The 15695-nt window shown below is 45.4% G+C and overlaps 1 protein-coding gene across 1 annotated transcript in view; it reads right to left on the bottom strand.

The window, feature by feature from the left end:
- cusr (Copper-only SOD repeat protein) overlaps positions 1-4485 on the bottom strand; it is a 41484-nt gene extending 36999 nt beyond the window's left edge. Inside the window, exons 1-2 of the mRNA XM_060911864.1 lie at positions 4357-4485; positions 561-2643 (exon numbers count right to left, since the gene is read on the bottom strand). Coding sequence (XP_060767847.1) covers positions 561-2643; positions 4357-4396 — 2123 coding nt within the window. The 5' untranslated portion in view covers positions 4397-4485. The remainder of the gene's footprint in view (positions 1-560; positions 2644-4356) is intronic.
- Between the last annotated feature and the right edge of the window lie 11210 nt (positions 4486-15695).

The following is a 15695-nucleotide window of genomic DNA, read 5'->3' as shown; positions in this document are numbered from 1 at the left end:
TCACGCAGGAAAGCTGATATGAAGTGTGTGTTTCACAAAAACGCAATAATTGTCTTAACTTCCTTTTCGTGAGCTCAAACCAAGGATGTTTACAATGCACAAAGCCCAGGATTAATCGACCAAGAGGAATTAGATCGAGATTTGAAAGTTTAGTCTGCTCAAAAGCCAGTTAAGTGAAACAACTTCCCACAATTACAACTGAAACCCCAGCTGCTAGATTCAGTTCTGCAAAAGTTTTTTAGGGTTAATCATATTCTCGTTTATTAATTCATCTTCAGAAAGCATGTTACCCTGGTCAGTGGTAGATCTGGAGCCTAGCCAAGGTGAGAATACACTCTGGATAGGTGTCCATTGCAGAGTACCAAGGATAATTTGGAGTAGCCAATCCACCTACTAACATTTTTTTTTGTACCAAGTCTTTGTTCTGCTTTTAAAGTTTCAAAGAAAACCTAACTCATAAAATGGTGTGATGCACTCGTGACCAAACTGTCATCACAGATTTGTGAAATTGAATAAAAATGTTCCGTTCCATGAGTAGTAGCATTTAAAACTGAACCAACCTTGAGCCGTTCTTGTAATGGATAACCAGTGACCGTCCTATGATACTGTTGGGTCCACTCAATGGCATGTTACTATCCTTGTAATGGTTCTCAAATTGGTTCTGATCACTTAGACTCCCAAACTTCCCACTGATATCGCCAATCTCATACTGATCCACTGTGCCATTCCCTGGTGCTGGAGATGTCGTGATATTCATGCCATATGGGTTAAAGTGGCCCATGACATTCTCGTTAGAGCAAGCCTCTGGTCCACTTTTTACTGGGAGCAGATGGACATGGTATCCACCAGCTTTTGCCTCCAGATAAGTCAGAGAGACATTGAGGGTGGTTGGACCTTGAGGAGAGAGCTGGAAGAAGTGGACATTTCCCCTGGATGACCCTGACCCTTTCCAGGATCCGGTCAGAGCCGAAGGGAAGCGCAAGAGTGTGAGGTTCGCGCAGGCAATGCGATGGCTAGCCTCATCAGGGCCATGGATCACGACAGACCGACCAATCATGCTGCTCAGTCCAAATACCCAGGCTGTAGTATCCGTGAAGAAGTTCTTGCTTTGTAGATTCCCTACATTTGGTGACAAATTCAGCATCTTGTGTTTTCTGGACAGGTCTCCAATCTCACAAGCAAAAGGACATTCTGGTCTGCAGTTCACTTTATAGCTGCTTATACTGGTGTTGATGTTGTAGGGGTTCCAGTGTCCTCCAGTGGACTCACAGCAACCCTCATCACTGTCTGTCTCTGTGCTGATGGGGTATTTATGAATGTGCCAGTGGTGTTTCTGAGTCGCAGGAGTCTTTGGTCGTCCGTAAGACAAGTCCAGGAACACTGAGACGTCTGAGTAAGGGTTTCCTTTCAACTGGGTGAACAGGATCGTCCCTACCACTGGGCTCTGGAAGATGGCCCTAGCTGTGATCACTTCCCCAGGATAACCAATGCTTGAGCAGATAAACCTTGTACCTTCAGGCTGGTGCAGAACCACTGAACGACCAACAATACTGTTCTGTCCAAAGAGTGGCAGATTCCAGTCGGTGAAACTCACCTGGATGTTATCTGCATTACTTAAAGATCCATGTCTGGAACTGAGGTCTCCAATTTCGTACTGGTCATGGGTTGAGCCAGGAGGTGGGGGATACACAGACGGCTGAGTGTCCACATCAAAGGGATTCCAGTGGCCCCCAACATTGTCATTGCTGCAGGTACTCTCAGGGGGTGACCTCATCTGCGGGGTGGGAAACAGATGAACATGGTATGACCCAACCCTTCTGTTCAGGTTGGTGAGGTTCACAGAGAGAGTTGTAAGGTCAAAAGGAGACAGCTGGTAAAAGGTGATGTAGCCTTTGACGCCTCTCATGTCTATCAGAGCACTGACTTCCTTTGGTTCTAAGGTTCGGATCTCAGCGCATGTATATTCTGAGCTGAGACTGATGAGAGCAAAGTGAAATCCAGCATCAAAAGATGGGATCTCTAAACGTGATTTGACAGGTACAAGAGGAGTGCCTACCATCAGCTGGCCCAACTTTATCAAACTGTTTGGGTTCAGGCTGCCCAGCAAAACTTCACAGCTAGCAGCAGAACTCTGAGATAGAAAAACAGTCACATTAGCAAAAGAGTGGTTATTCTGGTTCAGACTGACCAGGTCGGAGAGAAGTGTGGCATTTGGTTGCCCTATTATCTGCCGGAAGTAGATATTCCCAGCCACGACACTAAAGAACCGAGCCTGCCAAGTTGTGACCTTCGACTCTGCTATGACACCTGCGCAAGCCTTCATGCCATTACATGTCTTTACCAATAAAGAGCGAGCTTCCAGATTGGGCGTTTGCTGGAGCATATGGGAGACGTTCAGTACAGAAACAGAAGTGTTAACAGACAACGTGATCACACGCTCTCCTATGTGGGCTTTCTCACACGGCTGGGCCACATGGCCATACATTACAGGAAACTCTGTGAGCGTCAGATTGAAGGAGCCGCATGTTTGTACACCAGTACCACTGAGGTTCACGGTGGCCGTCTGTTGTATGGAGTCAAACCAGACCGACCCGGTGACTCCTGCCATGTTGAAACTGGACAGATACTGACCAACAGCAGAACCTGAAAATGGAAACGGAAAATGAAGTTGCAATGGAATTAAATACGTACAGAAAAATCTTGCTTTCTGTTTTTACGAAGAACATTGTTTGGGTTGACTAAACAATCCTGACGGTATGCATATTGTTTCCTGTACTCAGTAATAAGTACCGAGTAATGACAAAGGAGTCCCAACTGACTATATTTAAAACTCCGGTTAGCTAAAAGAGAGCATGGTAAGCATGCAAATTGTACGCTTTTAATGGGTGCAGTCTTAGGACATGGTTATTATGGCGTTTTTGAAAGTTTCCACTGATGCCACAGCAAAGACCCTGTCTCATTCCAGCCAACTCAAGAGTAAATAAGACAAGAATAAAGTGTGAATATACTATAAAATATATGCTCTGTATAATACACCAGTTATAAGGAAACATTCAACTCTTTTGCTCTGATTAAATAAATTATAAACTTGACTTTGGAAGAGGTCAAGAATAAAAGATTAGCTCAGTTTCAAACACACACAAAAAAAACAAGGAGAATGGGATCAGTATTCAGTCATGCATGAAAGACCATTTGCAAACATGCCAAAGGGAAAACAAGAGCTTTGTACGTCATGGGTTACTCAGTTATATGTCTTTATTACTTTAGACAATAACAACAACATCACGTGAGGTTACTCCAAGCTCACAGGCAAACACTTTTCACATCTTAAAACGCACTAACCCTTTTAAGGTGGACTCATCCTAACACTCTTCACTTCCACCTGAAGAAATGGTATTTATGGCATTGTTACAAATACGGTCATACTTTTAATGCTAAATGTACAAGCAAAATTAGATTATGTAAAAAGGTACTTTTTCTTGTCACTGGGGTGGACCATCAAGCGTACACCTTTCATACGGATAACTTTCAAGGTCGTGTAGCTTTAAAATGTAAATCAATTATATCCAAATTTCTAGGAAGAAGATACATATTAGAGGTGCAAATGATAAAGGTACTTAACTAGATTTTACAGAGCCATCATCATCAGAAATACGCGCTCAGAAAAAAGGGAATGAAACTGGACCTTTCCTTGTGACTAAAATGGTACTTTTTAATGTAGTAATGTAATAATGTAATGTCGATCTAGTGTAGCTTTAATAAGATCTAGAGGTCTATTCAGGAACGTAAGGTGCAGGCGTTGATGCTGCAGGATACTGCTGTAGCAACAGGATTACAAGGTATAGTTGAGTACCATTTCTCTGAACATATCGGAGGACTTTCTGGACTTCCTCTGCAAATTTTTGCTAAATCCCTTCAAAACTCTAACTATAAAGTAACTAAAAAAACATGAATAGTGTAAGGAACATGAATGAACCTTGGGTTTAAAGTTTTAAAGGTACTTTACAGCCTGAATAGCTAAATACATCACTTTCATCATTTCATCCTGAAAGTGCAAACTTATTCAACAACCTGGACAAATTATTTACCGGACAAGGACAACCTGAGCAAAGTCTGTGTCCCTTTTTTTGACATATTGTTACAGCTAAAGAAGAGTTTTTTTGAAAAAAAAATCACAAATTAATCTTTATCTGAATCAAGCAAATTCAATTATTGATTTGAACGCACACACACGCGCACACATCCCAGTTATCAATTTTGCATGCACTTTAAATAAGACACACTCCAAAACATGCTCCAGAATATGTGCAACAGACAAATGAACAGAAAAACAAGACGCAATACCAGCAAACTCACCGCACAGAGTCAGCAGGAGGAAAGCTGCTGAAAGGCACATGTTGGCAGCTGTGTGTGTGTGTGTGTGTGTGTGTGTGTGTGTGTGTGTGTGTGTGTGAGAGAGAGAGAGAGAGAGAGAGAGAGATTTATAAGGCTAGGTCTGTGTGAAAGGGACAAAGGACAGAAAGATGAGTGCAACTAATATTGATTCAGCAGGTTTGCAGAGAGAGAGAGAGAGAGAGAGAGAGAGTGTGTTCTCAGACATAAGTTCCTCAATTTATTGTACAAAAATGAGGTTGTGTTTGGAAGCAGGGTTGGGGGCAGGACCTAAGTACCCTACACACACACACACACACACACACACACACACACTCCATATGAAGTCCTACTCTTCTCAATTAGAATTTAATTCTTAATCCAGGAATGATGACCTGCACCACTGATGGAGAGATTCAATACAAGATTACAAAAATAACTCCAAATTATTTTTTAAATTAAAAAAAAATACAAGTTAATTAAAGAGTAGCAGCCCGTCTTGATTGTGGTAAACACGGGACATCAAAGTCCTTCCCACACCATGTGGCGCATAGGGCGGCGCCGATCTCCGTTTCCGTAGCCCTCGGCCTCTTGCCTATTACATAGCTAGGGTTACAGTGGGGGGCTAGTCCTCTGGTAACCGTGAGAGTTTGACTCCCCACTCGCATCTGTATTGCAGCGTGCCTTGCCAGACGGCAGTAGGTACCATTTTTATGATGGTCTTTGGTATGACCCGACCGTGAGTAGAACTCACGATCTCCCGACTGAGAGGCGGACACGCTAACCACTAGGCCACTCACCGGTAAACGCGGGACATACTTACCCGTATAGCGAACAACATCTAACGCTGAAGGCCCAGGTGGCGCTTAGGCTACCTTGAAACTCCTTTTCTTTTGTTGGTGTTAAGAAATGATATTCATTATTGTTGTTGTTGTTACTGTGACTACCTCACCATTCTTTGAGATATTTGTTTGTTCGCTCATTGGATTTGAACAGTTACAGTATGTACATGTACAGTCCGCAGACCATTTTTATTTTTTTTCCTTTCCGCCCTCCCGTTTCACTTGCTTGCCAAGCATTTCTCAAAAGGCTCATTGAAATTCAGCACTTCTCAGGTTTTCGCTTACTGTTAGGATTTATTTCTTTGTAAGGATAAATAATTGTAAGAATTTATTCTTAATAATTGTAAAGGATTTAGTCTGTGACCCTCTGTTTTGTTTAAAATGACCTCCTGTCTCAGCTAGACACAGTATCTTTGTTTAAAAATTCCATTCTGCCTGAACATTGCTATCTTATCATGAGAACAGGCTGTGCATCAGGGACAGCCCTGTGCTATCATATCATATCATCAGAACATTCTGCTTATTTTTATATGAAATGTGTATTATTGATCAGAAATGTGTCTGAACAGCGCCAAGGTCTTCAATGATGTCACACTCATTTACACACACACACAGTTGCAGTGATGTCACCTCATCCACACAGATAACACACACACATAAAATCCCCTGTATTCTCTTGCCTTATTGGGGACTTGCGAATAAAAGATTGTGAACTCATGGGGTTCCTGTCTTTTTTTGCGACTCACCCCCAGAGCTCTGGGTGACGCGAGGGGACTGATCTCGAGATGGGTAATCGCTCCGGCCGAGGCTGAGGGCAAGAGGTTAAGAACCCTAACACTTACTTTGATGGGAGTTACGTTAATTAGTTATAATGTAAGTGTACTTCATAGTCCTGTAAAGAAAAATAAAATTCTTCACCAATTGAAATAGCTTGGCTGTGGGATAGCATTTTTGCAGGAAACACATCTTTCGGATCCAGAGCACGACAATCTTAGTAGAACATGGACTGACAAAGTTTATTTCTCATCTCACACATCAGGGAGAAAAAGAGGGGTAGCAATACTAATAAATAGAAGTTTAAATTTCACACACATTTCCCATTATGCAGATTCAGAACAAAGATACATATTGCTAAATGGAATAATTGATGGTATTCAAATCTCCTTGTGTAATATTTACGCTCCCAATGAAGATGACCCAGTATTTATTAAAAAAGTATTTGGACAGGAGTAATAGGGTTCACCTTGCAGGGGACGACATGAATTATGTAATGTCTCAGCCAAACAATAAAGCCCCAATATCAACAGCCACATCAGGTATCAAAACGAGCAAAGTATTAAACCATCACTGTCAAGAAATGGGTTTAGTAGATATTTGGTGATACAAATACTCAAACACATTTTACTCCAAATATGTTACTCCATTTTACACATACATCCCTAGGGAAGAAACACATATGATAACAGACTGCAAAATACTTCCAATCACCCTTTCAGATCACTCCTCAGTCGTGACTGAATGGTAGTCGGGTCAAAGAAAGTGCTCTAAAAGCTGGAGGCTTAATTCATCTCTCCTCAATGACCCCACTTTTATCCAGTTTGTAAAAATGGAGCTGAACAACTATCTGGAACTTAACACCAGTCCAGAAACATCTCCACTAATATTATGGGATTGTGCTAAGGTTTACTTAAGGGGTTGTATTATTGCTTTTTCCAGTGCTAAAAAGAAAGCAAAAGAGTCTGAACATAGATGGCTAGAAAGTAAAACAGAAACTCTTGAATAACAACATAAAACCACACATTCTCAGGATATAATAAAGTCCCTGATAGAGACACGCAGGAGATTAGACACTTTACTTTCTGAAAAAGCAGAGGGGTGTTTGTAATATATCAGGCAAAGATACTATGAACACGGAGCAAGGGTGAGCCATTTGCTGGCATTTCAGCTAAGGAGACAACAATCCTCCTGAGTAGTAATGAAAATTAAAACTAATAAACCCAAGAAATTCTTTGACAGAACCAGATTTCAGAAGCCTTTGCTGATTTTTACAAGACTCTTTACACCAACTCAGGGGTCTCCACCTGTGAGAATGAGGTTTAAAAAAAATTTCTAGACCAAATCAATGTAACGCAACTACCTGATGGTGCAAAAGAAAAGCTAGACCTGCCTATTGCCCCCACTGAACTCAAAGAAGTAATTTCAGATCTTAAAAATAATAAGACCCTGGGCCCTGATGGCGATGTTAATGAGTTTTATAAAACATTCAAAGATGTACAGTATTATCCCCTCTCTTATTACAAGCATATGTATGTTCGAAACAAAGACACTTGACCCATCATGGCGAGATGCTATTATAGCAGTCATACACAAAGAGGGTAAAGACCCCTCTAATAAGGTGCTGGCAGCAGGTCAGCTACATCTACCTCATATCTATATCTACCTCAGATATGATCTTTACTCTGAGACAACTCCAAGAGAAAGCTATTGATTGGTCTTCGTAGACTTCTCAAAGGCTTTTGACACTGTTGACCGAGAGATGCTTTGGAAGTGTATACTAGAAGTGTATGGATATCCAGAAAGACTGATATGGCTCATTAAGCTCTTCCATGAGAACATGTCTGGGAAGGTTTCGATCAGAGGAGACATTAGGGAAGCTTTTCCTGTCAATCATGGTGTCAAACAGGAATGTGTTCTTGCCCCGACATTGTTTATACTCTACCTTAGAGCAGCCCTAGAGACTGTGGGCACTAACCTAGATACCGGTAAAGGAGTCTACATCAGGACTCGATCGGATCGGATTGATCGGATCGGATTGATCCATCAATCAATCTTGCCAGACTCAAGTCCTCAACCAAAACTCAGTAAATTTCTGTGCGAGAACTGCTGTATGTAGACAATTCTGCATTTGTAGCAACAGATTTGGATGACATGCAGGAAATCGTTGATCGCTTTGCCAAGCTGCAACCCTCTTTGGACTGAAAATCAATACCACAAAAACGGAACTCCTGTACCAGCCCTCACCTGAGCCACAGGCAATGTCAAACAATGTTGTTTTGGTCAATGGAATGCCTCTTTGAATTCTGAGAGTTTCATCTACTTAGGCAGTGCAGTTACCAACACAAACTTATCAGACTTTGAGGTAGACTGCCGGACTCAAGCTGCCACCAAAGCCTTTGGTGCATTACAAAAGCAACTATGGTCTTGCCATGGCATCAAGAGAACCACCAAGTTGAAAGTATACAATACCGCAGTCTTACCATCTCTGCTTTACACCACTGAATGCATGATGCTCAACTGTAAACACTTCAAGAAACTGACCAAGCTACAACTCAGACACCTGTGTCAAATCTTCAAAATAAGATGGCAGGACAAGGTCCCCGATGTAGAAGTCCTCAGGTGAGCCAAAACTGTTAGCATGGAAGCCCTTATCACAGCCTCCCAACTTCGTTGGGCTGGACACATCTGGCACATGCCTGACATGTGACTACCCAAAGCCATTTTCTACGGAGAACTGAGCCTCGGAAAGAGGAGACGAGGAGGACAGAAACTGAGGTACAAAGACATTTGGAAGAGGAACATGAAGAATGCCAGAGTTATCGATCAGACTTGGGAAAGGGATGCCTCAGATAGAGCAACAAGGTGAAGCATAGTTAAAAGCTCAGTGTCCGCAACTGAAGACAAGCGACAAAGGGAGTATACGAGGGCTCACGAAACCAGACTTTCCATAGCAGCTTAACCAGGCCATTCATGCTACCGTTGCAGATGACTCTGTCGCTCAGGTGTGGGGCTCACGGCCCATCTGTGTTTCTCCATCCATTCATTATCCGTAACTGCTTATCATGTGCAAGCTGGAGCCTATCCCAGCTGACTATAGGTGAGAGGTGGGGTACACCCTGGACAAGTCGCCAGATCATCGCAGGCCTGACACATAGAGACAAACAACCATTCACACTCACATTCACAACTACGGTCAATTTAGAGCCACCAATTAACCTAATCTGCATGTCTTTAGACTGTGGAGGAAACCCATGCAGACACGGGGAGAACATGCAAACTCCACACAGACAGGCCCCCATTGGCCACTGGGCTAGAACCCAAAACCTTCTTGATGTGAGGCGACAGTGCTAACCACTACACCACCATGCTGCCGGAAGGTAAATATATGGGCAAAAAATACAGCTCAAATTTGGAAAGAAGTACAGAAAAAAACACAAGCTACCAAACTCCATATCAACCAATGTCTTCTGAAAGTATTCATCCCCCTTTATGTTTGTCCTGTTTTGTTGCATTACAACCTGGAATTAAAATGGATTTTTGGGGAGTTAGCACCATTTGATTTACATAACATGCCTACCACTTTAAAGGTGCAAATTGTTGTTTTATTGTGACACAAACAATAATTAAGATGAAAAAACAGAAATCTGGAGTGTGCATAGGTATTCACCCCCCAAGTCAATATTTTGTAGAGCCACCTTTTGCTGCAATTACAGCTGCAAGTTTCCTGGGGTATGTCTCTATCAGCTTAGCACATCTAGTCACTCAGATTTTTGCCCATTCATCAAGGCAAAACTGCTCCAACTCCTTCAAGTTAGATGGGTTGCGTTGGTGTACAGCAATCTTCAAGTTATGCCACATACTGTATTCTCAATTGGATTGAGAGCTGGGCTTTGATTAGGCCATTCCAAAATGTTTAAATGTTTCCTTTTAAACCATTCCAGTGTAGCTTTAGCAGTATGTTTAGGGTCATTGTCCTGCTGGAGCGTGAACCTTTGTCCCACTCTCAAACCTCTGGCCGACTCAAATAGGTTTTCCTCCAGAATTGCCCTGTATTTAGTGCCATCCATCTTTCCTTCAGTCCTGACCAGCTTTCCTGTCCCTGCAAATGAAAAACATCTTCACAGCATGATGCTGCCACCACCATGCTTCATTGTAGGAATGGTGTCCTCAGGGTGTTGGGCTTGCACCACACATGGCATTTCCTATGATGGCCAAAAAGATCGATTTTAGTCTCATTTGACCGGAGAATCTTTTTCCATGTGTTTGGGGAGTCTGCCACATACTGTTGGGCAAATTCCAAGCATGTTTTCTTAAGCAATGACTTTGTTCTGGCCACTCGTCCATAAAGCCCCACTCCGCGGAGTGTATGGCTGAAACTGGTCCCATGAACAGATACTCCCATCTCCGCTGCGGATCTTTGCAGCTCCTTCAGTGTTATCTTTGGTGTCTTTGTTGCATCTCTGATTAATGCCCTCCTTGCCCGGTCTGTGAGTTTTGGTGGGTGGCCTTCTCTTGTCAGGTTTGTAGTGGTGCCATATTCTTTCCATTTTGCTGTAATGGATTTCATGGTGCTCTGTGGGATATTTTTTATAACCCAACCCTGAGCTATACTTCTCCACAACTTTGTCTCTGACCTGTTTGGAGGCTCCTTGGTTTTCATGTTGCTTGCTTAGTCATGTTGCAGAGTCAGGGTCCTTCCAGAACAGGTTGATTTATCTAGATATCATGTGACAGATCATGTGACACTTTGACTGCACACAGGTGGATCTTCGTCAACTAATTATGTGACTTATGAAGTGAATTGTTTGGACCAGCTCTTAGTTCGGGGTCTCAGATGAATGGGGGTGAATATCTATGCACACTCCAGATTTCTGATTTTTCATCTTAATTATAGTTTGTGTCACAATAAAACAACAATTTGCACCTTTAAAGTTGTAGGCATGTTGTGTAAATCAAATGGTGCTAACCCTCCAAAAATCCATTTTAATTCCATCTTGTAATGCGACAAAACAGGACAAACACCAAGGGGGGTGAATACTTTTGCAAGACACTGTACAATTAAATCCATTCCCAATTTTATACCGCTAAAATTGGATGCAGGCTTCAAACATTGGGCGAGATATGGTATTATTTACATTCACCAGCTAGTTCAATCAAATGACATGAAGTCATTTTCCCAGATTAAAGAAGAGTTTGGACTCCCAAATACTGATTTATTCAGGTTTCTACAAATTAGACAGTTCCTTAATAAGTATGAAGAAATTGAGAAAATATGCTCACCATCTGCCGGCACAGTGGTGTAGTGGTTAGCACTGTCGCCTCACAGCAAGAAGGTTCTGGGTTCAAGCCCAGTGGCCGATGGGGGCCTGTCTGTGTGGTGTTTGCATGTTCTCCCTGTGTCTGTATGGGTTTCCTCTGGGTGCTCTGGTTTCCCCCACAGTCCAAAGACATGCAGCTTAGGTTAACTGGTGGTACTAAATTGGCCATAGGTGTGAATGTGAGTCCCCTCCTAGAACTGCCACCTTATTGTGGTGGAGGGGTTTGTGTGCTTGCATGATCCTAGGAGCTATGTTGTCGGGGGCATTACGCCCCTGTTAGGGTCTCCCAAGGCAGATAGGTCCTAGGTGATAGGTTAGACCAAGAGCAGTTCACCAAACCCCTTATGGATACTAAAAGAACAAGAACCATGATGTCACCCGGTATGGCACAGCCGGGGCCCCACCCTGGAGCCAGGCCCGGGGTTGGGCCTCATATGCGAGCGCCTGGTGGCCGGGCCTTTGCCCACGGGGCCTGGCCGGGTTCAGCCCAAAGCGGTGATGTGGGCCTGACCTCCTGTGGGTTCACCACCCACAGAGGTAGCCATAGGAGGCCGGTGCAGTGTGGATTGGGTGGCAGTCGAAGGCAGGGGCCTCGATGACCTGATCCCCGAACAGAGCGGCTAGCTGTTGGGACATGGGATGTCACTTCTCTGAGGGTGAAAGAGCCTGAGCTTGTGCAGGAGGTTGAGAGGTACTGACTAGAGATAGTCGGGCTCACCTCCATGCACAGCTTGGGCTCCGGAACCCAGCTCCTTGAGAGGGGCTGGACTCTCCACTTCTCTGGAGTCGCCCACAGTGAGCGGCAGCAGGCTGGTGTGGGCTTGCTTATAGCTCCCCAGCTCAGCCGCCATGTGTCGGAGTTTACCCCAGTGAACGAGAGGGTCGCCTCTCTGCGCCTTCGGATCGGGGAGAGGGCTCTTGCTGTTGTTTGTGCCTATGGGCCGAATAGCAGTATAGAGTATCCGGCCTTCTTGGAGTCCCTGGGAGAGGTACTGAGAGGTGCTCAGACTGGGGACTCCACTGTTCTACTGGGGGACTTCAATGCTCACATGGGTGACAACAGTGACACCTGGAGGGGCGTGATTGGGAGGAACGGCCTCCCCGATCTGAACCTGAGTGGTGTTTTTGTTATTGAACTTCTGTGCTTGTCACGGTTTGTCCATAACGAACATCATGTTCGAGCATAGGGGTGTCCATAAGTGCATGTGGCACCAGGACACCTTAGGTTGGAGGTCGATGATCGACTTTGTTGTCGTTTCATCTGATCTCCGGCCCTATGTCTTGGATACTCAGGTGAAGAGAGGGGCTGAGCTGTCAACTGATCACCACCTGGTGGTGAGTTGGATCCACTGGCGGAGGAGGAAGCCAGACAGACCTGGCAGGCCCAAACGTATGGTGAGGGTCTACTGGGAACGTCTGGCCGAGCACTCTGTCGGGAAGGTCTTTAACTCTCACCTCCGGGAGAGCTTCTCCCAGCTTCCAAGGGAGGCAGGGGACATTGAGTCTGAGTGGACCATGTTCTCTACCTCCATTGTAGACGCGGCTGTTCGGAGCTGTGGCCGCAAGGTCTCTGGTGCCTGTCGTGGCGGCAATACCCGAACCCAGTGGTGGACACTGGAAGTAAGGGATGCCGTTAAGCTGAAGAAGGAGTCCTATCAGGCCATGTTGGCCTCCAGGACTCCTGAGGCAGCTGACAGGTATTGTCAGGCCAGGCGTGCCGCAGCTTGGGCAATTGCGGAGGCAAAAACTCAGAACTGGGAGGAGTTCAGTGAGGCCATGGAGGAGGACTATTGGTTGGCCTCGAAGAAATTCTGGCAAACCATCTGGCGCCTCAGGAGGGGGAAGCAGTACTCTGCCAATACTGTTTACACTGCGGGTGGGGAGCTGTTGACCTCGACTGGGGACATTGTCAAGCGATGGAAGGAATACTTCAAGGATCTTCTCAATCCCACCATCACGTCTTCCATTGAGGAAGCAGAGGCTGATGACTCAGAGGTGGACTCGTCCATTACCCAAGCCGAAGTCACTGAGGTGGTTTGCAAGCTCCTCAGTGGCAAGGCACCGGGGGTGGATGAGATCTGCCCTGAGTATCTCAAGTCTCTGGATGTTGTGGGGCTGTCTTGGCTGACACGCCTCTGCAACATCGTGTGGCGGTCAGGGACAGTGCCTCTGGAGTGGCAGACCAGGGTGGTGGTCCCTCTTTTTAAGAAAGGGGACCGGAGAGTGTGCTCCAATTATAGGGGAATCACACTTCTCAGCCTCCCCGGGAAGGTTTACTCCAGGGTACTGGAGAGGAGAATTCGGCCAATAGTCGAACCTCGGCTCCAGGAGGAACAATGCGGTTTTCGTCCTGGTCATGGAACACTGGACCAGCTCTATACCCTTCATAGGGTGCTCGAGGGTTTATGGGAGTTTGCCCAACCAGTCCACATGTGCTTTGTGGATCTGGAAAAGGCATTCAACCATGTCCCTCATGGTATTCTGTGAGGGGTGCTTCGGGAGTATGGGGTTCGGGGCTCTTTGCTAAGGGCTGTCCGGTCCCTGTACGAACGGAGCAGGAGTCTGGTTCGCATTGCCGGCAGTAAGTCAGACCTGTTCCCAGTGCATGTTGGACTCCGGCAGGGCTGCCCTTTGTCACTGGTTCTGTTCACAATTTTTATGGACAGAATTTCTAGGCACAGCCAGGGGCTGGAAGGAATCCTGTTTGGGAACCACAGGATTTCATCTCTGTTTTTTGCAGATGATGTTGTCCTGTTGGCTTCTTCAAACCAGGACCTTCAGCATGCACTGGGGCAATTTGCAGTTGAGTGTGAAGCGGCTGGGATGAGAATCAGCACCTCCAAGTCCGAGGCCATGGTTCTCGACCGAAAAACGGTGGCTTGCCCTCTCCAGGTTGGTGGAGAAGTCCTGCCTCAAGTGGAGGAGTTTAAGTATCTCGGGATCTTGTTCACGAGTGAGGGAAGGATAGAGCGTGAGATCGACAGGCGGATCGGTGCAGCCTCCGCAGTGATGTGGTCACTTTACTGGTCCGTCGTGGTAAAGAAGGAGCTGAGCCAAAAGGCAAAGCTCTCGATTTACTGGTCGATCTACGTTCCAACTCTCACCTATGGTCATGAGCTTTGGGTAATGACCAAAAGAACAAGATCGTGGATACAAGCAGCCAAAATGAGTTTCCTTTGCAGGGTGGCTAGGCACTCCCTTAGAGATGGGGTGAAAAGCACAGTCACTCGAGAGGAGCTCGGAGTAGAACCGCTACTCCTCCACATTGAGAGGAATCAGCTGAGGTGGCTCGGGCATCTCTTTCGGATGCCTCCTGGACGCCTCCCTGGGGAGGTGTTCCAGGCATGTCCCCCCGGGAGGAGGCCCTGGGGAAGACCCAAGACACGCTGGAGGGACTATGTCTCTTGGCTGGCCTGGGAACGCCTCAGTGTTCTTCCCAAGGAGCTGGCTAAGGTGTCTGGGGAGAGGGAAGTTTGGGCTTCCATGCTCAGACTGCTGCCTCCGCGACCCAGCCCCAGTATTTCATTGGGGTTCAGCTTGGTATTTCTGGGAGAAAGATGATTTCTAGTCTTTGCAATAGTCTCCAAAGTATGGAAACAAATGATACTCTGTACATCAAAACAAAGTGGGAAACAGAGCTTTAACAGGATATTTCTATGGAAACCTGGGTAGGAATTTGTTCTGAGGCACACAAGGTGACTTGCTACAAGTCTAAAGTCCTTCCTGTGCCATGCTCTGGTCTTCCCAGACAGTCTCCTGTCCCAGTACTAACCAGGGGTGGGATTCCCAAAAGCATTGTAGCACAAAGATCATTGTTAAATGGTAGAGTGAGCATCACAGTGAACACTCTCTTGCCTAATTAAGATGCTCTTAGGATTAAGGGGCTTTTGGGAAACCCATCCCAGACCATTAAGGCACATTGAGCAGTGCCAATCTCCGTTTCCCTCAGCCTCTCGCCTCTACAGCTAGGGTTACATTGGGGGGCTGGTCCTCTGGTAACCGCAAGAGTTTGACTCCTTGCTCGCATCTGTATTGCAGCATGCCTTGCCAGACAGTAGTAGGTACCATTTTTATGATGGTCTTTGATATGACTCAACCGCGAGTAGAACTCACAAACCACTAGGCCAGCTCACGGTGACATGCACCAATAGCTGGAGAGAATTCAAATGGAAACTAAGAGTTAGATACTTCAGGACCGCACATAACAAGAAAGTACGGAACATCAGCCAACAGTAGTTCCTGGAGGAATTGTGAAGAAACTGATTCAAACTTTGCCCATACCTTTTGGTCTTGTGAGAAACTGAAGAAATACTAGGATGATATCTACTCAGCGCTGGTCAATATTTTTAGAATAGAGATCCCCCAAGATCCACTGGTTGCTTTGTTG

Source organism: Neoarius graeffei, chromosome 27 (genome assembly GCF_027579695.1).
Source record: "Neoarius graeffei isolate fNeoGra1 chromosome 27, fNeoGra1.pri, whole genome shotgun sequence".
NCBI lineage: Eukaryota > Metazoa > Chordata > Actinopteri > Siluriformes > Ariidae > Neoarius > Neoarius graeffei.
Note: the sequence above shows the minus strand (reverse complement) of the source record. Positions and strands in the feature narration are given on the sequence as shown.